The sequence below is a fragment of the Lepidochelys kempii genome, chromosome 1, assembly GCF_965140265.1.
Source record: "Lepidochelys kempii isolate rLepKem1 chromosome 1, rLepKem1.hap2, whole genome shotgun sequence".
Taxonomy (NCBI): Eukaryota; Metazoa; Chordata; order Testudines; family Cheloniidae; genus Lepidochelys; species Lepidochelys kempii.
In genome coordinates this window covers 37,773,267-37,796,608 of record NC_133256.1, presented here as the reverse complement: position 1 = coordinate 37,796,608, position 23,342 = coordinate 37,773,267, and the positions used below count along the sequence as shown (strand labels likewise).

General features: G+C 41.2%; 1 protein-coding gene across 2 annotated transcripts in view; it reads left to right on the top strand.

Moving 5' to 3' along the window:
* Positions 1-23,342, top strand: part of ARHGAP20 (Rho GTPase activating protein 20) — a 96,391-nt gene that overhangs the window by 2,720 nt on the left and 70,329 nt on the right. For both annotated transcript variants that reach the window (XM_073339232.1, XM_073339238.1), the window contains exon 2: positions 9,661-9,746. In XM_073339232.1, coding sequence (XP_073195333.1) covers positions 9,661-9,746 — 86 coding nt within the window. The remainder of the gene's footprint in view (positions 1-9,660; positions 9,747-23,342) is intronic.

Below are 23,342 nucleotides of genomic sequence, written 5' to 3'. Positions count from 1 at the left end.
CAAGTGGAGAACCAGTGTTGACGCCCTGTTCTCCACTTGTGAGGTAACTCCCTTCTCTTCATGTGTCAGTATAATAATGCCTGCATCTGTAATTTTCACTCTATGCATCTGAAGAAGTGGTTTTTTACCCATGAAAGCTTATGCCCAGATAAATCTGTTAATCTTTAAGGTGCCACCGGACTCCTTGTTGGTTTTTATAGATAAAACCATCACCTAGAATATGTTTGGCTCAGATCAAATGTAGTACCAGTGAAATATTTGCTACATACCATTATGGGATATCCGCTGCACCCTCTTAAACTGGAACTATATCCTGCCCTGGCTGTTGATCTAATAGACACTTTCCATTTCTAACTACTATGATCTAAAATGTGGCCCCGAAGGTAGGGTTTTTTCTGTTGTTCCTTCCCCATTTTCTGAATGGTTTCAGAGTAGCAACCGTGTTAGTCTGTATTTGCAAAAAGAAAAGGAGTACTTGTGGCACCTTAGAGACTAACCAGTTTATTTGAGCGTGAGCTGTAGCTTACGAAAGCTTATGCTCAAATAAATTGGTTAGTCTCTAAGGTGCCGCAAGAACTCCTTTTCATTTTCTGAATGTAATCTCTGTGCATATTGTATCTTGCCACCTGTGAAAGCCGAAATGCCCTCTGAAATGAAGGGGGAACAAGAACAATAGAATGATAGGAAGCTTCAAATGCTGTGAGATTCAAAGTATTTTACTACAGCCTCCTTTGTGTAATTCAGCATTTTGGATGTAAATAATATAAAGTAATAGAGTGCATTGTTGTTAATGGTGATACTGTCCAAACACTCAAGGACAGCCCTTGCTCCAAGGAGGTTACAGGCTAAGGAACTTTACCGCTCAAATTCTGCTCAGCCTCCAGCCAATGCTGAGAGGGAGCAAGGATGCTGGTTAGCATGACCACTTCCCACAGATCCTGACAGCCATGTCAGGATTCCATCTAGTGGAGGCACACAAAGTGGGATATGTATGTTTGAAAAGAAGCAGCTTGTGCCTCTGGCTTGTAAATGCTGCAGATGGCATGTAGCATTCTAGGTGAGGGTAAGGTTGGTCACGCTCTCGACTTTGCATATATTGGCCTTTGAGTTGATGATGGGGTGGCTTTTATAGATCCACATCCTTAGTGCTCTTTAAGTACTGCACTGGAAACCTGTCCTGCTGCTGCATGAGTGAGGAAGAGGCTTCCTATGATCTTGCTATACTAGTTCAACAGAGGTCAAGGCCTGGCCCTAGTTTTGCATGGAATGGAATCTCAAATGAGGTATCGTTACTGCTTAGATACTACAGTGATGGATACTCTGTAAGTACCTATATATCATGGTATTTATCTTACAGTGTGTGTATAACGGAAGAATGGATGGAATCCTTGTTGTTACAGTGGGAGATAAACTCCCTTGTGTGCTGGTTCCATATGAAATTATATGGGAGAGCAAGTTGGTAATAGATCAGTATAGAGACTGGTGACAGTTTTAAAGATCAAAATAGTGCTAATGGAGATATGATATTTAAGATTAAAGATGTTAAAATAGCTTTAACCTTCTGACATGAACCCTCTCAAAATAAAAGAGAGACTATCAGTAGCCACTAAATAACTCCTTCTTCTTATCATGACTATATTTTACTCAGAGTCTGAATTAAGCTTACTTAGCAGAAATAGTTATGCTCTTCTGTGTTCCTCAGAACTCTATTTTATCTTAAGTTATTAGTTTGCATGTAGATGTCAAAGCAAATAGGAGTGTGTGATCTCTGTTGAACCACAGGGCTGAAAGGTGGAAGCTGCCTACGTTTTGCTCCCAACTCTACCATCTACTTGTGTGTGACTTTGTGCAAATAGCAGAACTTCTGCATGCCTCATCTTCTCTAGATGCAAAAATGGATATAAGTAGTTACCTACCTCAGAGACTTTGTGAGGCATCGTCAATCGATGTTTGAGACGTTTGAAATACTTTGCACTTCTACATTTGACATAGAAGTGCAAAGTATTGTTGTACTTGTGAAAAATCCAAAGCCAGTTTCTAAGCTGGTGTAAATTGGTACAGTGCCATTGACGTCAGAGGAGCTGTGCCAATTTACACCAGCTGAGGACCTGACTTTTGAGAGCTAGTCTATACATGGTTTTTGTGCTGATTTGAGGATATTTGTTTGTTTCTAAACCAATATAGTTAAATTGATGCAATTGCTGTGATCACGGGTATGGTTGTTGCTTACTATGCTAAGGAAGGAAGAATTTAGGTGATGTGGAAACTTGTACTTGGTGGATATAGTTAAAAAACTAGGGAGCAATATTAGAATAAGCAGGGGCAAGTATAACCTCCCCCTTTCACTGCCTCTTCATCCCCCTGTAAAAATAGGCAAATACATTTTGTTGTTTTCTCTCTCTACCTGCCAGCACCCCGATTACATTGCTTGTATGTTGTATCCCTTTCCTATGCCCTTATATTTTTTTATTTTGGAGTGTAAGCTCTTTGGGGCGCTGTTTATATCTTCCCATAAATTTGTATCATGCCTAGCACAAAGGGGTCAGATTTTGGGTGTTACTATAATAATATTACTGCTAATGATAACTGGAATCTTGGCTGCCTAGGGACACTTCTCACACCACACTTTTATCCTTGTAATGAAATTACTGCATAAGTTTAAGGTGATATGAGCAATTTTAAGTCAAGTGAGGACTGAAAATAGTATGTAGTTAAGATTAACTAAATCATTAATCCACTTGCTGTTTAGGAATGAGCCAGTTATATGGCATGTATTGATTTATGATAACGTAGCACTGTACCTCAGTGCCCAGCAATGTTGCTTTAGTCAAGGATCCAGGATTAATGATTCTTTTTTGAGGGTGGCCATCCATGGGAAAAGTAGAAAGTTGTATGTCTGCAGAATAAAATGATGTCCCAGTTCCTGAGTTTCCTGGCCTTGTTTTTTCACTCCAAGGTAGTAGCAGTCCTCAATAAAAACTGTAGTCCCCAGTACCTAGGAATTGCATATGTCACATCTTGTATGGACTCTGAGTTGTTTGCAGTATCTAGGTACAAGGGGAATGACTTAAGGAAGCAGAGACAGCCTGAACCCAAATTTCTGGTTTTTTTATTAGCTTAAGGCTATTAGAATCCTTTGCTTCTCATGCATGTGTCTAGCAGATTCCTATGTACAATCTGTACTCACAGGTAAGCTCTCAGTTATGCTCTGGTAGTATTTATGACTCCTTTGTCTCCTCTTCTTCACCTGGAGACAGGTTAGCTGCATATTTACATTCTGTAGCCTGACACATGTAACCAAAGGCAGAGATACCTTGGAACCTAGCTGTGACCTGCTCCATCTATGTCAGTACATCAGGGAAACGAATGCACTCGGCACAATGAGCAAACATATCAGACACCCGAGGAAGGTGACATGAGACACATGCTTAGTGGATGCCTATCGTAGCTCCTGAGACCCTTCCGACCTTTCAGAAAATCCTGCCAGAGATTAAATTAAAGCTTGGGTGTGTGAGAGAGTGAGGATCTCCCCATATTCTTTCAAATGATGGGAAGAAACTAGGCTTTAAGATGTATGTAATAGGATGGGATTCACAGCTTTCATGCCCGCCTGAATTTTATTAGTTCCCCAATGGGATTTCTGCTGCATCAGTATTTCTCCATAGCCACTTGACATAGAGAAGAACTATATGAAGTTTGTCAGTTTTAAACTGCCGCTGGGAAAGCCCCGCACTACAGGAGCACGGACACAACTGTACCAAGTGTTAATCCTCCTCTTGCTGTGTGTGTATATGCGCACACTTGCCCGGTAGCAGAATAACGGGAATAAAGTAGAAGAGGAGGATAGCAAGGAAGTGCTGAAACACTGTTGGCAATAGGACTTGCTGATTTAGCATTCCGTTTTCCCTACAACCCCTTTCTCCAGTTTTTTGTTAATATTCCTCCTTCCCACCAGCATTTGAAACGACATAATAGGTGAGATCTGCCTGCCAGATTTAAATTAAAGCATTAAGAGTTTTTTATCTAGGGTAGTAGTATGACTGCTGATAGCATATCTCTTCTTGCTCATAATTTCTCTTACTGTTCTTCTGTTTTCCTACCCCAACTTTGCTTTTAGTCTTTGTCTCTTACTGTGCACTCTGCCACCCGTTCATCCTCTTGTATTGATGTCTCTCCTCTCATGCCTCTCTAATTGTTTTCTCTTTAATTAGCCCTCTTAAATTGACTTTATTTTTGGGAAAGTCCTTGTAAGTAAGTAAGTAAAAGTATGTTGTCAGTGTAAACAGTCACTCAGTAGTTTGCTAAATATTCACTTGATCTACCTTTATGGTAGATGAGCCTTGAGAAGGACATTTTACATTCTGTACATTTATGGAGCATCCAAACACACTCACTACAGGCTAACCTAATAACAGCTGAACTGTCAACTCATGAAGCAATCAGAATCATTCTGATTAAAAGAGGTCAAGAATGGGGTAGAAAGTTATAAACAGCCCTGTTGTCCTACTGAAGAAATAGTGAACTTCTTGGGGTTTAATTTATTTATATTCAATGCGTACTGTATGACTTTGACAAATATTAGATTGAGGCATGCAGAAAAGAGAAATAAACAACATAAAGGGCTTATTACCTACTAAGTTATAAATGGCCTAGTGCAGCAGTTCTCAAACTGGGTCAGGTCAAACTGGGTCATTTAATGGGGTCACCAGGGCTGGCTTATACTTGCTAGGGCCTGGGGCCAGAGCCAGAGTCCCAGTGCCCCAGGCCAAAGCTGAAGCCCAAGCCCAACTGCTTCAGCCCTGGACAGCGGGGCTTAGGTTACAGGCCCGCTGCCTGGGGCTGAAGCCCTTGGGTTTTGGCTTTGCCCCATTTCTCCCACCCTCACCTGGGGCAGTTGGGCTTGGGCTTTGGCCCCCACACCTCAGGCAGAAGGGCTCGGGCAACCTCAGTCCCCCATCCTGGGGTCTTGTGGTAATTTTTGTTGTCAGAAAGGAGTCGTGGTGCAATGAAGTTTGAGAAACCCTGGCTTAGTGATACCTTTGCAATCTAGCTGTGAAATATACTCACAGTGCTGATGCACAAGTAGATCTTGAAAAATAAACTGTTGGACAGTGAGCAATATTTTGGGCCTTTTTTTTAGTCTTAGTAAAACAATTATTTGTAAATCTTGGTACAGGCTTCCTTAAAAGTCTGTAAACATGAATTAAGTATAACATAACTAAACCATAAAGCGTGTATGCCCTGATATTTTTTTTGTTACTTCAAACATCAAGAGGGCAGAGTTTGTACGAATGAAATCATTAACTGTTCTTATTGACTTAAAACTCACTCTATAAAATCTTTGTTTAAAGAGGGTTTCTTTTCATTAAAAGAAAAGCAAAGAGTTGAAGGGTCCAGATTTACCTCCGAAAAGAGCAAAATCCTCTGCTTGCAGAACAAGTATAGCAGTGATTGTGTGGGTGAAGGTTGCAGTAGCTAGCCACTGTGCTTCAATCCTGACCCGCTTTTAGGGATGGAGAAGTTAATTCAGTTTCCAGACAAGTACAATCCTTTTGATTCTAGTGAGTGAGCCAACAAGGGTGTCTGCCTTTTACAGAGGTGGTGTTTGTGTTGTGGTCACCTATCCACTAAGGATAGATTGAGATTTTCGTCTCATTTCACATAGATCACTGAATCATCCTCAGATGGTATTGATTTTTCCTCTGGGTTCAGACCATTGGCTTAGAGGCCAAAGGTTCCATATTTCATTATCAAGCTTGCAAGCCCTTCTGTTCCCATCCTCTCCTTAAAAAGAAAGTGTCTTACAGTTAAAAAAAAAAAAATCTGACATTCTTGCATTGTATGTTGCTGGGATACATCAGCAATATTCATTCTGTGAACACACATACATTCTGTAAACTTGATTCTGCTCTAATTTTGTCATTGATTTAAATGGGAGCTGGACCAGATCTTTGATTTCTTTAGGACACAACAAGGTTCATGTATTAATCTAAATATGGTATTGAGTGAGCTTAGATTATTTGAGCATGAAAAAAAACATTATGCTAGGATGATCACAAAAGTAGTAAATCAAAACTTAGTTGCATGTTGAGGGCTAGGGGTCTGTGTGTAGAATAAGCTGAGGATCAGGGCCTTAAATAGTTTAATAGTATCAGTATTATGTGAGACTGGAGGGTAATGTGTAAAAATACTACATAAATCAGAATGGTAGAGCTATCAAATAGCTGAAAAAGGATGTGTGTTCATTTCACTAACCTGGAAAAGAGTGATCAGACACCTATTTTGCTTCTCGAGATGCTCATAAAAATTATAAACACTGTACCACTTACATCTGGTATCTTAATTATTTTTCCCCACAAAAGAAATCATATGTGCAATGAATTCTTTCTGTGTTCTCTACTTAACAAATGCCCTGCTGATCTCTTTCCAGGCCTAATATAATGAAATACTATGCAGAAATCATAAGAAAGTGCTGTATTTTCAGTTAGGTTTATTTTTTATAAAAAAAAAAAAAAAGAAAAAAGCTCCACTCAAGAACTGTCATACATTAGCTTTTTCACAGAATGGAGATTAATACCATAATTGAGCAACACAATATAAAGTGACTGTCCACTTAAACTACTAGCCAAAATTAGTTTAATGCTTGAATTGAGGAATGGACTTCCCTGGAGCAGATGACTAGGTTGATACTCGGAGTAAAGGCTGGCAGTTTTACTGCTCATCCTTCCATCAATAAGATTACAAGATCTAATTTTTTAAATGATTTGGGCCAGAACCTGTAAATTTAGCATAACTCAGTTGAACTCTGTGGAGCTATGCTAGTTTATATCAGGTGAGGTTCTGGCATTGTATGTACAGTTTCTTTGCAGTGATAACACTTTAATATGGTATTATAACCCCAACAGAAAACTTTAAAGTGAAATTAAGATTACAGGTTCATTTCTGTGGTTTGAGTTTTAAAAAAAAATAGAAACTCAAGAAACATAGCGATAATGTAAAATTTAGAAGAAACCCACACCTATGAAAGTATGTAAATGTAAGTGAAGTACAGTACCTTAACTCTGCCCCTTACAGATGCCAGCCTACCATCTTTGCCATGCAGAGTACTAAAAATGTGCATCAAATAGGGCTCTGTGTCTGTCACGGAGGTCACCAAAGTCATGGATTCCGTGACTTTTCGTGACCTCTGTGACTTCTGTAGCAGTCAGTGTGGCTGACCTCAGGGCTGCCCAAGCAGCTGGCTCTAGGGCCAGCTGCTCATGTGGCCCCGGGGACAGCCGCTCTGGCCGCTGCTTAGGAGGCCCCGGGCAGCTGGCCCCATCTCCTGAGCAGCTGCTGCTTGGCGGTCCCCGCCACTGGTCCCAGGGTGGCCAGAGCAGCTGCTGTCAGCAGCCCCCAGCAGCGATCCTGGGGCAGCCAGAGCAGCTGCGGTTGGCTTGGCAGCCCCCAGCGGCTGGTGCCACTGCCCACCTGCCCAGCAGCGACCCTCTCTTCCCCTTCCCCTTCCCCCAAGATTTAGTATGCGGTATTTATAGTACAACTCATGGACAGGTCACAGGCCATGAATTTTTGTTTATTGCCCGGGACCTGTCCATGAGTTTTACTAAAAATACCCATGACTAAATCGTAGCCTTATTCATAGGATATTGATTTTTATAATGTTCCATATCTGCATGCCTCTGCCAGTGAGGATTTGTTACCATACTACTTTCCTTTATTTATATAAATGTTAGAATTTCATGATCTGGACATATGGGATTTGTATATGGAGAAATGCTGGCTCTGTGTCTGTTGTCACTCCTCCCCCTAATCCCTTGCCCTCCGCTTGCTCTTCCTTGCCCTACAGATCCTCTCAGGTCTCCTAAGTGCTGCCAGCAGGAGACCTCAGGGTGTGTATGTGCATATACAAACACGGGTGGGGAAGCTAGAGATAACAAACGTCTTGGGTGCAGTTCGCTAGACCAGGAAGCTGTCTCATTCCCCCACAGAATAAATGAAGTAAATTAACTTAATTTTAATTGTTTCCCACTCTCAATTCTTTAAATTAGGAATCTGTCTAAATAAATAAAAATTAGAAGAACTTTATAGCTGTGTTGAGCAGTACTTTTGAAATGTTTTCATTTTCAAAGAGCTGGCCTGACTAACTTCACTCTTGGTTGGGAAATTCTCCTTTTTCCTAAGACAAGCCTCTTTAGCGATCTATTTATGTTTTGAGGCCTCTCTGCAAGGCTAGAGACTTGAAAGCTTATGTCTACAGCAGTAATTTGAGTCCTATTTGAACTTGCTGGAGTCTGATACTCATTTATTATTATTCTACCATGGAGTATTGCATAGTTTTTCCTCACAGTGAAGAATGTAATATGAACCGTCCCTAACAAGTTTTGTGCTATATTAAGAATACAAATTTTCAGAAGAATTAATAGTCCTCTAAAATGTTTAATAGTATTTAGTGGTTATTGTTAGCCTAAAGGAAGAAAATCCTGGATCATAATTGACTGAAAAGTCATGGGATGAATCTTAAGAGTTTTATTTTTGTTTGTTCTCCGTGGTCACCAATCCTGAGATCTGGAACAATGTTAAAGGAAAATTCTAGTGTTTTTATATCAAAGCTTGTGAGGACAGACACATGTCTTAGAAGCTATAGACTAGGGGCATATCTCTCAACCTTCAGTGCATGACACAGTCAATCTAAATGTGTGACAAATGACCAAAATGTGGAATACCTGGGTTTTGCTGCACAATGTGCCACGTTAGACAAGTTATAGTGATTTTGTGTAAGCCATAGAATCTGTATTTAAGAACACATCTTCACTAGGTGAATTAAATACACCAGTTTTTTTAAAAAGAAACTGGAAAAAACAAATTCTACCATGACTACCAGGGTTGGGGTGGATCCTGGTTGCACATCAGTAGAGTTGGAACCCTCCAGCCGTTTGAATTACCAGCACAGACCTCTATCAGTTGAGCTAAAATAGTAACTTATCTTTTCTGAGGGCCAGCCATTAAAGGGGGATGTCACACATGCTTTGCCAACTAATTACTAGACATCAGAAGAATGTTGGAGAGGTCAGGAAATCTAGGGTTTTTTCCTGACTGTTTGAGGGGAGTGGTAGTGGTTAGAACAGTGGTCTGTTTGAAAGTCAATGTAATGTGTACTCGTAAATCCTTTGGGTGCTTTTGAAAATCTCCTCCTTGGGGGAAGAATAATCTTATTTGTTTTTCACTTTATTGTAATAGCTTCACACAATAGAAAAATATGCTGCTCTCTAGAACTACTTCTATTTTTCTCTTTTCCCCCCTCTTTCTTCACCATCCTTTGTCTTTCTCTATATTTTCCTTAAAAAGCCTTTTCTTTTTGCGGATACAGACTAACATGGCTGCTACTCTGAAATATATCTTCCTTGTCTGTCTTCCCTCGTTTATTCCTTCCCTGTAGTAATCCCCAATTTCTTCCCTGCCTTCTGTGAGTTTCACTGTCATTTGCTTTCCCATTCTATCCAATAATCAGCAATTAAATAGTTAATACTGACACTTAGTGTTATCAGTCTTTAGAGATAGCACTCCAGTTAGATTAATGGAGACAGGAGCTAAATGTCTGTATACATTCAGTTAGTGTTTACAATCTCACCTCTGGTTCCCTTTGTTTCTCTTTCCAATCAGAAGATGAAGAGCCTGGCTCAAAGACGTCAGTCTGCACCATCTCTGGTCCTCAGCAAAGCACTTAACAAGTCCAGAACTATCACCAGGTGAGTTGATGTATTTTGCTGGTTGTGCTTTTTCCAGTTCTTGAGCCCAAATCCTGAGATGTTTTTGACAAGCAGTTATCCATACCAGGCTAAATTATGTCTTCAGGCACAGCCATATTGAGGAGTAGTAGGAGGTGCCTTCACTGCTAACTACATTGGCATAATATCTACTGGAAGGCATAATGCATCCAGAGGTGCTGCGTGGAATGCATGGAGAGGTGGCTCTTGCTACAACTTTTAAAAGGCATTTTCAGTGCTGCTCTCTAGCACAGCTATCCTAATGCTGGCTGATATGCCAAGGAGGCAAGCATAGGTGCTCTCCGGCCACACCCAGGCCTGCCTTATTTGAGCTCCTCAGCCCATCAGCCAGCATTCGTCAACCCCATTCCTTTTGCACTGGAAACCAAATCATGGCTGCCTGCTCTGGTGATGGAATGAGCGGGGAAGGAGGGGGAATGGTTCCCTCTTTCATTCTCTCCCCTCCCCCTTGCCCCTGTGCAGCACAAAGTATAGTTCAGTATCCGTTGCTGTATGAGCTAAGTTTCTGTGATACATTACTGTATATAACTCTCCTCTTATGCTATGTTGGCATCTTATTAACAATTCAGTAGACTTTAAACCTGCAAAGTACCAGTGTTTATGAAATAGTGAACAGTCAAGTAGAATGTTATTATGTCAGACTAAATGGAGAATCTTACTGAGAAGCATAACTGAGGAAAGTTAAAGCACAACTACGCAAAGAATCACTTTCTCCCACACTGTGGTTTGGAATTGAGGGAATTAATGTGTGGACCTTGGAAAATTTGCTGTTTGATCTACTTAATACCTGAATCCATGTTTATCATCCAGTGGAATTCCAGAGCATTTGAAAAATCTGAAAAGAATAATGAGAAAATATCAAAGTTGCAAAAGAACAAAGGAAAGTAAACTGAAAGTACTAGACACTGCTACAGGTCTTTTTTTTTTGTCTTTGAATCAAAAGGAGAAACATAGGGAAAAACCTCCAAATGGTGTTTACACTACTTTGTGCAGTCTTCATGGGATTGGAAACCTGGAACTCATGGGTTCTGGCCCTGGCTCTGACACTTCCTCTGTAACCGTGAACCAGTCACTTAACTGCTCTGTTTTAGTTTCTAGGTTACTTACCTTCCTCATTAAGGGGTTAGTTATGACTCAGAGTCTATGGTAACTCATATTTATGATCTGTTATTTACTATTTCCTCACCATCTTTGCAACTACCTTAACATTTGTGATTTCACAGAACACTTTTTCATGCAGAATTGAATTTCTCAAAGCAGAGAGGGGTTTGCATCTTCCTATATACTGTGAGTGGTGAAAGCTTGAGGTTGTGATTAGACGCACGGAGACAGGCTCCCACAATACTTAGTCTTCAGAGTTTTCCTCAGCTTGTTGGCATCTAGCTCAACATCTGTCCATCCCTTTAATGGTCCCGTGTCTACAGCCAGCTGTATCTGCAGTAGCTCAGTATTCTCTCCTTGGAAGGGATAAGCAAGGGCTCAGCTTAATTAATGTCTGGTGCTTTCAATACGTACAGAACTATATAAAAGAACTAAGTGTTATATCCCACTGTCCTCAGATAATGGACTTTTCCAATAGTATGGGTCTCATTTATAATGATCCCCCCAAAAGTCAATCATTAGGAGCCATTTCTACCAACAGAGAGTCCTAAAATTTTAGGACCTGCTCTGTTGAGTTCAGTGACAGAACTTTCCTTCACTATACTAGAATCAGGCTAGTGCCCTTAGAAAGGAATACAAGGTAACCCTTTGGATCGTCCGGTATTTTCATTTTTCACTAGGATTGTAATTTCTGTATTACCCTATTCAGCTTTCCTCTTCTGTTGCACAAAACGCATTCCTCTTCTTCAATAAACGGGATGAGTTTGAACTTCCTGCTCTGCTTGTTGTGTAAATGTTTAACTCTTGTGAAGTGTTCTCTCATTTTAAAAGAAAGCTAAAGAACAAAAAAACAACTGTTTTCTAATCTCCAAATATTTTCTCTCTCAGCTATTTTAGCACTTAGTTCCCTTTTGTTGTAAGCAAAATCCATTATTCTCCTTCTGGCAGTGATCCCCAATGCCAGTACTCCAATACTCTGATTTGTTAATGGTTGATTAATCACTTGTAGATAATAAGATCCTATGCAAAGTTAGCATACATCTGTGAGGTGTTTTATATTAATCGTCTCACCTCAACAGCTGGTTCGCCTCAATATTTGTTGAAATTAATGAGCAAGTGCAAAGATTTTTATAAGGGCAGGAAATACTTCGAAACATGAGTCAGTTCATATTTCAATAGCAGTTTATATATCTCAGGTGTCCTCAGACTGCATACGACACAACTTAATAAAAATGCAAGTGCAGGGCAAACTTGCCTTCAGGCAATGTAAAGATTATTCACAGTACTTTTTTTTTTTTTTTTTTCCCTTAAAGAAACCGTTCTGATGTATGGAGTTAGCTGTTTCAGCATTCAGTGAATTACTTATCATGGCAATTGGCAGAAATTTGGAGTATAGAAGAGTCTGAATGTTTTATAAGATGGTTGCTATAGTGCTGTGATCTAGGGCTGTGTGGCTGTTACTCTAGATTTACACTGGTGTAATCCCATTAATACCAATGGAATTAATCTGGATTTACACCAGAATAACAGTAGAATATGGCCTATTGTCTCCGAAGGATGAAAATATTCGGAATGTTCTTTTGCTCTTATTTTTGGTTTTCTTCTTCTCCATACAAGCCAGCCTGTCTGTCTTCACAAAGTAACACTGGATGATCATGCTAGCACTTTTTTCAGGTAATTTAGATGGCTGCATTTGAAGTACTTTGAGCAGGTTTTACACTGGAAATATAATGAAAAGACTGCCTCAGTGTATCGTGACCTTGATATGGAACAGCTTGAGTATTCCCAGGGTCCTGAGAGCAGTGCCGTTGGGAGTCTTGCACTCCTGGCAGGTTCACCCAAAGCGGAAAAGTAAGCTTCCAGATGAACACCAAAAAATAACTAAACAGAGTGAGGAGCAGCAATCGTGGCCAGAGAACTCGGGAGACATGACCTCAACAATGATGCACTGAGTGAGACCTGACATGTAGAAGGACAGCTCAAGGAACAAAGTGGTAGTTACACTTTGTTCTGGAAAGTAACAGGTGACGATGAGGGACGAATCCAGGGTGTTGGTTTTGCCATTAAAAAAAAAATCGTCAACCAACTCTCGGAATTATCACCTAGCATCAAGGAATGACTCATGACCCTGTGCCTTAAACTTGCCAAGAACCAGCATGCAACACTCATCAGTGCATATACTCCAACCCTTGATGCTGATGAGGAAACCACAGAAGGATTCTAAATCAACCTTGACCAAATTTTCTCCATCATCCTCAAAGAGGACACACTCCTACTCCCTGAAAGATTTTAATGCAAGAGTTGGACGTGACTCTGAGCTCTGGAATGGCATGATTGGAAAGGAAGGAGTGGGTGAGACCAATTCTAACGGAATTCTTCTCCTAACAAAATACACAGAACACAACCTAATTATCACGAACACTAGGTTCCACCAAAAGAACAAGTACAAGACATCATGAGAACACCCGGGGTCTAAGTATTGGCCTCTGATCAACTATGTCATTGTCTGTGATTGTGAAGACGTTTACTTCACCAAAGTGATGACAGGTGCCGAAAATTGTTGGATGGACAGTCACTGCATCTGCTCCATTACTTCTATCAAACTTGCATCAAAACAACAAATGTGGAAGAAATCAACCAGATGGAAGATCAGTGTTGAGAGTCTCAAGGACCCAACTAAATGTGACCTTTTCTGGCAGTGCCTCCCTGAGAAACTGATGAATACCAAAACTGAGATGTAGAGCCCCGAAGATCACTGGAAAGCACTCAAATCAGCTGTGTATGCTGCATGTGAGAGAACACTGGGCTTCTCAGCCAGGAAACACCAACATTGGTTTGATGAGAAGGATCAGGAAATCCAAGATCTGATCAACTGTAAGCACAAGGCCTTTTGTGCTTGGCAGAATGACATCAATTCCAAGCAGAAGCCATATGTCCACCATCAACTCAAAGCTGAGGTTCAAAGGAAAATACATGAAATGAAGAACAAGTGGTGGGAGAACAAAGCAAAGGAGATCCCAACAACTCGCGAACACCCATGATGTGCACAGATTCTTCAACGCCACTAAAGCCCTCTATGGACCCAGCACCCAAGAGCTAACCCCCCTTAGATCCAGGGATGGATCCAACCTCCTCAGGGACAATGAATTGACCAATGAATGATGGAAAATACTTTGAAGACCTCCTTAATCACGACTCCAATGTTGACAAAAGCATCTTTGATGGGATGTTGAGGGGTTAAGTTAAGGATGACCTTAGAACCCCACCAACACTCATTAAGGTAAAAGAAGCCATCAAGCAGATGAAGAACAATAAGGCATCTGGACCTGATGGAATCCCCACCAAAATCTTCAAAGAAGGAGGAGAAGAACTATATCACCAGCTTCGTGCCCTAATGTTCAAGATTTGGAATTCAGAAGAAATCCCAGACGATCTTAGGGATGCCATGATCATGACCATCTACAAGAAAGAAGACAGATCGGATTGTGGAAACTATTGGGGAATTGCCCTGTTGTCCACTTCCAGAAAGATTCTTGCCAGAATTCTCCTCAACTGGCTGCTTCCTCTTACCGAGGAAATCCTCCCAGAATTGCAGTGCAGATTCAGACTGTCTCAAGGTACCACCAACATGATCTTCACCACCCACCAACTTCAAGAAAAATGCTGCAAACATCATCAACCTCTGTATATGATCTTTACTGACCTCACAAAAACATTAGACTCTTATCAGTTGTGAGAATCTGTGGAGAGTTCTCCTTAAATTTGGATGCCCACCAAAAATTGTTGATGTCTTCTGACTCCTCCATGACAACATGTCTGTGATGGTGGTCAGCAACGGCTCCAAAATGGACCCCTTCCTAGTCAAGACAGGAGTCAAGCAAGGCTGCGACTTGCTTCAGCCCTTTTTTTCCATCTTCCTTGCTGTCATTTTCCTTCTCATTGTGGACTTGACATTCAAAACAAAAGGGACAGCAAGCTCTTCAACCTCAGTTGCCTCTGATCCAAGACCAAGATTATCACTAAATCAGTCATTGAACTCCCATTTGCAGACAACTATGCCCTGTGTGCCCACTTGGAAGACTATCTTTAAAAAAATAGTCGACATTTTCTCTGAGGCCTACAACCAACTCAGCCTCACACTCAACATCAGAAAACTGAAGTACTCCGCAACAGCCTCCGAATCACTGGGATCCTGCTTCTATAATTCAGATCAATAGAGAGACTCTGGAGAACGTTGATCACTTCCTTTACCTCAACACCCATCTGTCATAGAGTGCTGATGTCGATCAGGAAATTCAACACTGTTGCCAAAGTGCCAGTGCAGTTTTCACATGCTTGAGAAAATGTCTTCAAAGATTGTGACATCAGTAATCAAACCAAGCTTTTCATGTACCAGCCCATTGTTATCCCTGCATTCTTGTATGGTGCTGAAACCTGGGTCACGTACAGTAGACTCCTCAATATTCTTGAACAATGCCATCAACAGTGCCTCTGCAAGATCATCTGAATCAAGCGGGATGACCAATGCACCAACATCAGCGTTCTGTCCCAAGTCAAAACCTCCAGCATTGAAGCTATGATCATATACCACCAACTCCACTGGGCTGATCATGTTCTTTGAATGCCAAACAATTGACTTCCAAAGCAGGCCACTGGACAAGGGGCAGACAAAAGGTGCTTCAAAGACACCCTCAAAGCCAACATGAAGAAGTGCAATATTGACATAAACCAAATTCAGGTCAATTATATTTGGCCCTGAGAATGGTGTGCAGCTGAAATCATCTTGTTTACTACTAGGTGGTATTGTGGTTCAATCAAGATTGTATGATTTTCTGAATGACCTGTTCTAGAGATCCACCAGAATTTATGGGTTTGAAAAGGGAATTACTGGGTGAAATCTGACGGTCTGTGTTATCTGTGAGGTCATACTAGATGGTTATTGTGATCCCTTTTGGCCTTGAAATCTGAGTCTCAAAACTCTTTTGAATCTTAGAATCATAAAATATGAGGGTTGGAAGGGACCTCAGGAGGTCATCTAGTCTAACCCCCTGCTCAAAGCAGGACCAGTCCCCAACTAAATCATCCCAGCCAGGGCTCTGTCAAGCCTGACCTTAAAAACCTCTAAGGAAGGAGATTCCATCACCTCCCTAGGTAACCCACTGCAGTGCTTCACCACCCTCCTGAGTGCAGGACTTTGCACTTGTCCTTGTTGAACCTCCGCAGATTTCTTTTGGCCCAATCCTCTAATTTATCTAGGTCCCTCTGTATCCTATTCCTACCCTCCAGCATATCTACCGCTCCTCCCAGTTTAGTGTCATCTGCAAACTTGCTGAGGGTGCAATCCACGCCATCCTCCAGATCAGGGGTCAGCAACCTATGGCACACATGCCAAAGGCGGCACACAAGATGATTTTTAATGGCACTCACACTGCCCGGGTCCTGGCCACTGGTACCGGGGGCTCTCCTGTCAGCCTGGTGTCCTACCGCTGTCCCCCTGCCACCCAGGGTCCCATTCGCCAGCCCCCGCTCAGTCCGCTGGCAGTCCCGGCCACTGGTCCCGGGAGCTCTGCTGCCATCCTGGGGTGCTGGCCCGGGGCTCTGAAGCCTCCCCTAGCTGTGGCCCACTGGCCCCAGCCTGGGGCAGTGAGGGGTGCAGACAGGGGCAAGAGGGGGTACAGCTCAGCACCCCCACCTTAAAAATTGTTTCAGTGCCACTGTACTGGGATATTTTAAAGTCCTGATTTGCGACTTACATCACTTTCGTGTCACATGGAACAGCATATTGCATTTGATGATGTGCGTGCCATCTGTCGTGATTTTTTTCCCACTGTAAGTTGTGGGGTACATTTGACAAAATGTCAGCTCCTAAGAAAGTAAAGTTAGATGTCCGTTCATTTCACTTCACAGCAACGTTTGGTGGCTAAGTCGTGGCAAGGTTTTGGTGCGCTTTGTAAACTGTTTTGATGCAGTCAAGGCCTTTTTGTCAGAAGAAGGATAAAACTACCCCAAAGTGGATGATGACAAATGGCTGTGTAAGATCATGTTTCTAACTGACATCACTGCTCACCTAAATGAACTCAACCTCCGTCTCCAGGGTCCAGGGCAAAGTGTTCTGGATCTTTATGAAACCTGGAAGGCATTTGTTGTAAAACTAGCAGTTTTTCTTGGGATATTCGATCTTCGACTTTCTGCTACTTGCAACACATAAGAACTATCGACACATTGCACTGTTAGTATCAACAAGATTGGAATGTACATGCAAGAACTGGAATCAGAATTTTCTGACATATTTCAAGATTTCCAGCAATTTGGCCCAATGGTTTCTTTTCTAATTAAACCTGAAAAGTTCAACGAAAGCGACTTGGATTTGTCTGTATTTCAGTGGATGGGTGTTGAAGAGTTCAAAATGCAGCTCATTCAGTAAAAAAGCTCAGAATTTTGGGCATCAAAGTTTGGAGATCTGCGGAGTGCACTTAAAGCTACTGAGAGAGATCATGGGGCCTCTATTCTGACCTGCTGGATGTCCCTGCCAGTGAAATTTAACTGTTTGAAAAAAATTGCATTTGTAATGCTTTCAGCATTTGGATCCACATACCTGTGTGAAATCTGTCCCTCTCGGAGCCGGTTAACAACTGATCACTCAGAAGCCTGTGTGCAGCTTAAAATATCCAAATATGTGCCACAATTGAAAAGTCAGCAAGGAAAAGCAAGGGCAAGGATCACACTAAACTGATAAGAGCTGCATTTTAATTTAATTTTAAATGAAGCTTCTTAAACATTTAGAAAACCTTGTTTACTTTACATACGACAATAGTTTAGTTATACATTATAGAGACCTTCTAAAAACCTTAAAATGTATTACTGGCACGCAAAACCTTAAATTAGAGTGACTACATGAAGACTTGGCACACCACTTCTGAAAAGTTGCCGATCCCTGCTCCAGATCATTAATGAAGATATGAACAAAACTGGCCCATGACTGACCCTTGGGGCACTCCACTCGATACTGGCTGCCAACTAGACATGGAGCCATTGATCACTACCCGTTGAGCCCGGTGACGAGTCTCAAGCCAACTCATTTTTTCAGACAGGAATATTGTTTGGAGGGATAAGAGACATTAGATGTTAGTATAGCTATCAGGTTTCTGAGCCTTCAGTGAGCTCTTGTGAAGTGACACCTACTCCCACTTTGAGCACATGGTAGGTCTGGAACTTAAGTGTGTATTATCATTATTATATATAATTTGTATTAATGTAGCATCTAGATCATGGAGCAGAAACCCATTGTGCTAGGTGCTGTACAAACATGGAACCAAAGACCATCCCCACCCTAGAAGAGCTCACAATCTGAGTAGAAGACAAGATCCAGCAGACAGATACTGACAGGGGAGTACAAGGACACAATGAGACAATATTGGTCAGCATGACAGGCAGCGGTCTCAGTGCTCTAGCAGCCTACCCATTATCAAGATTTTTTTTTAACCATCACAGCAGAGGAGAGTTGAAGGAGAGATCTGAAGGAGAATAATGAGGTAGCTTTGCAGATATTTTAGGGGACTCCTCTCAAGAGTGAAGGACAGGATAGGAGAAAGCATGAAGGTGCTGGTTTGAAAATATAACAACGGAGGCTGGTATCAGGGGCCAGTATTGACATCATTATCTATTTCCTTTTTCTAATTATCAGTTTCAGCAGAGCATTGAGGGTCAATTGTGAAACGCCCATTGATTTCAACAGGTGCAGAGTTAGGAAATACTTGCGTGCTTTTTGAAAAACACCCCCCTAATTGTTATGCTTCTAAATGAAGCTGACTCCTTCTCCCAAGAGAAGAAGGCAAAACTCTTGCAAGCTGTAACACACTGATATAATTTCAGGAGATTTTAGAAACAGTTTTATTTTTGGATCTATTTGACAATTTGCAAATAGACTCCTGCATGTTCAAGTGAAATGGTTAGAAATGAAACTGCCCTGTGCTATTCAGTGTATTTTGATAGACTAGGAGCAAAGATTGTGTTAAATGTTTAAAATAATATTTTTAGAAGGCTTCTGAGTGGACCTCAGAAAGAAATAGATTAGAAAATAATCCTCATTTGGATTTTTAGGTTTATATTTGAAGCTGCATGGGGGAAAAAAATATAGATTTAAGGAATTTCCTAGGGTTTCCCCCCCCCCCCCTTCCATTAAATAGAATCAACGTTTCATGTTTTGTGGAAACACTGCTCCTTTTCCTAAATCACAATAAATGATTCTGACACGTTATCTTTGAAAGGTCCTGGCCAAATGCTAAGTATTCCTAGATAACAAAGATTGTATGTGTTATCCAGTAATACATGCCACTCAGCTCTAGGCAAATACGTTGTGTTCCCAAAGTCTTGGACAGTCTGTTCCTAAAGTATTAATCAGAAGATAGTGGATGAGCCAATCTGTGTGACTAGAGGAAGACCAAAATAGAGATTTAATAAATGTAAATTGCCGGAAAGCCTTTACTATTCCCTCTTCCCTGGGAAGATCAGTATTCAGTGTTTTATCAAAATCAGGGTGTGAGGAGGAGAGGAATAAAGGCCTATGTTAATTAACGTGTTAAACTTTTATTTCAGTTTGCAACCGTGTGCTGTATTTTCATTTTCTTTTTAGATAAAATACAGCCTGTGCATGTTTGGTGATGGTTAACACCTCACATTACTATTAATGTTAGATTCTGCTCCCATTTGACTTCGGTGATGCAGGCCCATAGTGCATTTCATCCCCAAATATTTTTCAATCACGTTCATGTACAGGAATTGCTTCACTTGCCGCTGAGACATAGCCAACTCTGGAATGTGGCAGCTATTTACTACAGCAGCATTGCTACCCAACTGCTTAGGACAGGCTGTGAAGAAGAATATTGTAATGGGAAGGGATAGTCTTTTTGTTCTTTTTTCAGAGTAGCAGCCGTGTTAGTCTGTATCCGCAAAAAGAACAGGAGTACTAGTGGCACATTAGAGACTAACAAATTTATTTGAGCATAAGTTTTTGTGAGCTATCAGATGAAGTGAGCTGTGCTCATGCTCAAATAAATTTGTTAGTCTCTAAGGTGCCACAAGTACTCCTTTTCTTTTTGTTCTTTGTACAGCGCTTAGCAGAGTGGGACCCTGGTGCTACAGGGATACCAGTAATAAATAATAATCAGTCAAACTGCAATCCCAGTTACAGTGGGAGTTTTAGGTATGCACAAAATGTGTGTGTGTGTGTGTTACTGATGTAATCAAATCTTAATCATTGTATTTGTAAAGCAGCCCCTGCCAAGTGCTGGGGTGTGGTGGGGGAGGAAATCTGTGCAAAACTGAAACAGTACACAATATTGTTAACACATCAAATTTAGGGATACTGTTACAGGAAAAGAGGGCAAAAATGAAGATGAGCAAGAAAGGTAATCTTGGGGCTAGGTGAGGTCACACTAAGAAATACCTTTATGGGAAACTGGGAAGATTTAAGGCCTTTAAGCGAGGAAGACTTGTCAGAGATGGATGTTGAGTAAACAAATTCCACATTCCAGAGCCCACCACAAGGAAGGTATGATCCCTGAAATGCAGAGATAACAATTAGAAGTGGGCTCAGGGAGGAGATTTTTGCTGTACCTGGGGCCTACACGATAAGTGCTTTTGAAACAGCAGTGGCAGGTTAAAGTCAGTCTGTCACTTTACAAGCAGCTGGTGTGAATAATTGATGGGAGTTAGTTCATTATGTTTGCTGAAACCAGTGAGCAAATGTGTGTCTGTATTCTGAGCTGCAAGTGATGGAGAAGCCCTGCAGAGAGCCAGTCTGAGAGAATTACACTAATTTAACCTCTTGGGTCATCAGGGCAACAGTGGCTGTCACAAGAGAAATAAGGGTGTGATGCACAACTGAAGAAACACCTCTTTCACTGCCTGTCTGGACATGGAAAGGGCATGGTCAAAAGTGACCCCAAGATTCTTCACCTCCTGAATTGTTTCCATCAGTAAGAGAGAGACAGAAGAGGAGCAAACCCCCTCATATGGATCATCCCTCTCCAACAACAGATTTTGTCTTCTCAGGGTTAAAGGTGATATAGGTGGCAGTATTGTCCAAGCATTCCTCCAAAGCAGAAATGGAATTTGCGGGATTCCAGGGACAGGAAAAATACAATTGCAGACCTATGATTCTGCATTCCTGGGTTTAGAGTGATATGTCCAAGAGACATCATATATATTGAACAACATGGGAAAGAAGAGACATTTTGCAGAACAATGAGAAGGGGAGGGAAAAATATAAACAAAAATTCCCAAACCAAAGGATTAACTGCTGCCAACTCTTGTGATTTTTATCACATATTTCATAATATTCTTTCTTTCTTAGAGCCCTAGATCCTGGAGTCATGTGATAATGAGAATCTCAGCTTTCATTTAAAAAACAAAACAGAACACCCCGCAAAAGTTTCTAGCCTTTATGGTTATGGAAAAAACTTGAAAAACTGAACCCTAAAGACTCAAACCACAAGGCACACAAAAAAAACCCACCATTTAAAACTTGATTTTAAAATCCTCCCCCTGCCCCATGATTCATGAACTCTTGGAGTTTGCAGTACTGGATTAAAGACCTGATCCAACTCTTACTAAAGTCCATGGGTACCTTTCCATTGCTTCAGCAGGAAATGATTCAAGCTTCCAAAAAGAAAAGGACCTGTTATAGGACATACCACTGAATCAGGGCCCTAGATAAGCTCTGATTCAGAAGTGTACTTAAGCATGTTCCTAACTTTTAGCATGTGAATAGTCCCATTGACTTTAGCGGGGCAACTTGCAAATTTACAGTAGGCACTTTCTTAGTGCCTTGCTGAATAGAGACTTTGCTTAAGTTTGTGATAAGCAATGTACTGTTTAAGCTTTAATGCAAATATGCAGAAAGTGAATGACAAAATATATGTAGCCACTTCTATAAAGTGTCATTCTTCTCTCAGGTGAGCTCAAAATGATCACATTCCCGCTTTATATATAAAGTTTTGTGATTAAGACACTTCCATAGTACCTCAAAATAATATTCGTATTAGGGTTGATTGGAAAAATTTTGAACTAACCCTATTCCCCTTGGAAATGAGGTTTATACAATTTTTCTGTGGGAAAATATCTATTTTGGAAGAATTTGCCGTTAAGAAGATCAAAATGAAACATTTCAGGCTAGGTCAACATTAATCTCTGTGTGCCCCTGAGCTGCCATGGAGCCCCATGGGAGTTGTAGTCCCCTGCAGATCAGCACCCCCTCTAGTTCTCTTTTGAATCCTGCTATAGTCTTGACTTTCACAACGACCTCTGGCAAAGAATTCCACAGGTTGACGGTGCATTGTGTGAAGAAATACTTCCTTTTGTTTTAAACCTGCTGCCTATTAATTTCATTTGGTGACCCCTAATTCTTGTGTTATGAGAAGGAATAAATAACACTTCCTTATTTACTTTCTCCACACCAGTCATGATTTGACAGACCTCTGTCATATCCCCCCTTAATCATCTCTTTTCCAAGCTGAAAAGTCCTTCAATCCAATTCTCCTTTAGAATGTTGACTGTTTTAAGCCAAAGATGGTGAGTGGTTACATCCTGTAAAAGGAAGGTTCTAAACTCTCATTGTACTGTACCCACATGCTTTTAGATTGTTCTTTGGAGAAGAGACTGGTCATTTGACAAAATGAGTAATCGTTCAGCACCTGTATATCTCTGATTTTTGTTAATAACATCTCAGTCAAATGACTGTGTTTATGCATAGCAGTTGGTCAGTGACAGAGCTGAAGAAGTCGGGGACTGACAGTTTCTTGTGACATTTTGTCTTAGGTAAATAAGGGGAAAGCAACTAATGATATGCAGTCATCGGTGTCCACAGCCCTGAAAATTGCCAGGATTAAATATTTGTTGAATTCTGGACTTATGTGGTGATGCATCACCTCTCTGGGTCACATTCGGCTGGAACATAAAGTGGTGCTGCCTATAAAGAGTTCTAACTATGCAACAAGTACAATAATCTACTTTTATCTTTCTTTAAAATGGTCTCCTCTCTGAACGCTTCTCAGATTCCTAGGTCTGCATGGTAGGGTTACATGTGGACTTCAAGAATATTTTCTGTTTTTTGTCTCCTTAATGGAGGGGGACAGTAAGGTGTGAGTCATCCCTGAACTAGAGCCTGCATTGGCTCATTCCTGTGCTAGGCTTCAGCCAATCTACAAGCCAGGAGCTGGTCTGGTGACACTCAGGATGGGTATGTCAAGGCTGATTCCCCACTCTGGCACTTTGAGTGCAGAAGGTGGGGGCCCGCAAGGATTCTAAAAATTAATACTGGCCACTCCATGTATTAAACGCCCAAGGTTACAGATTTTCTGTGACCTTGGATGGGTAGATGCTGCCACCACCCAAGTGCAAAATCCCTTTGGGGACCCAGGAAGGTGCACTTGGGAATTCCTTCCTGTGGGGTACCCT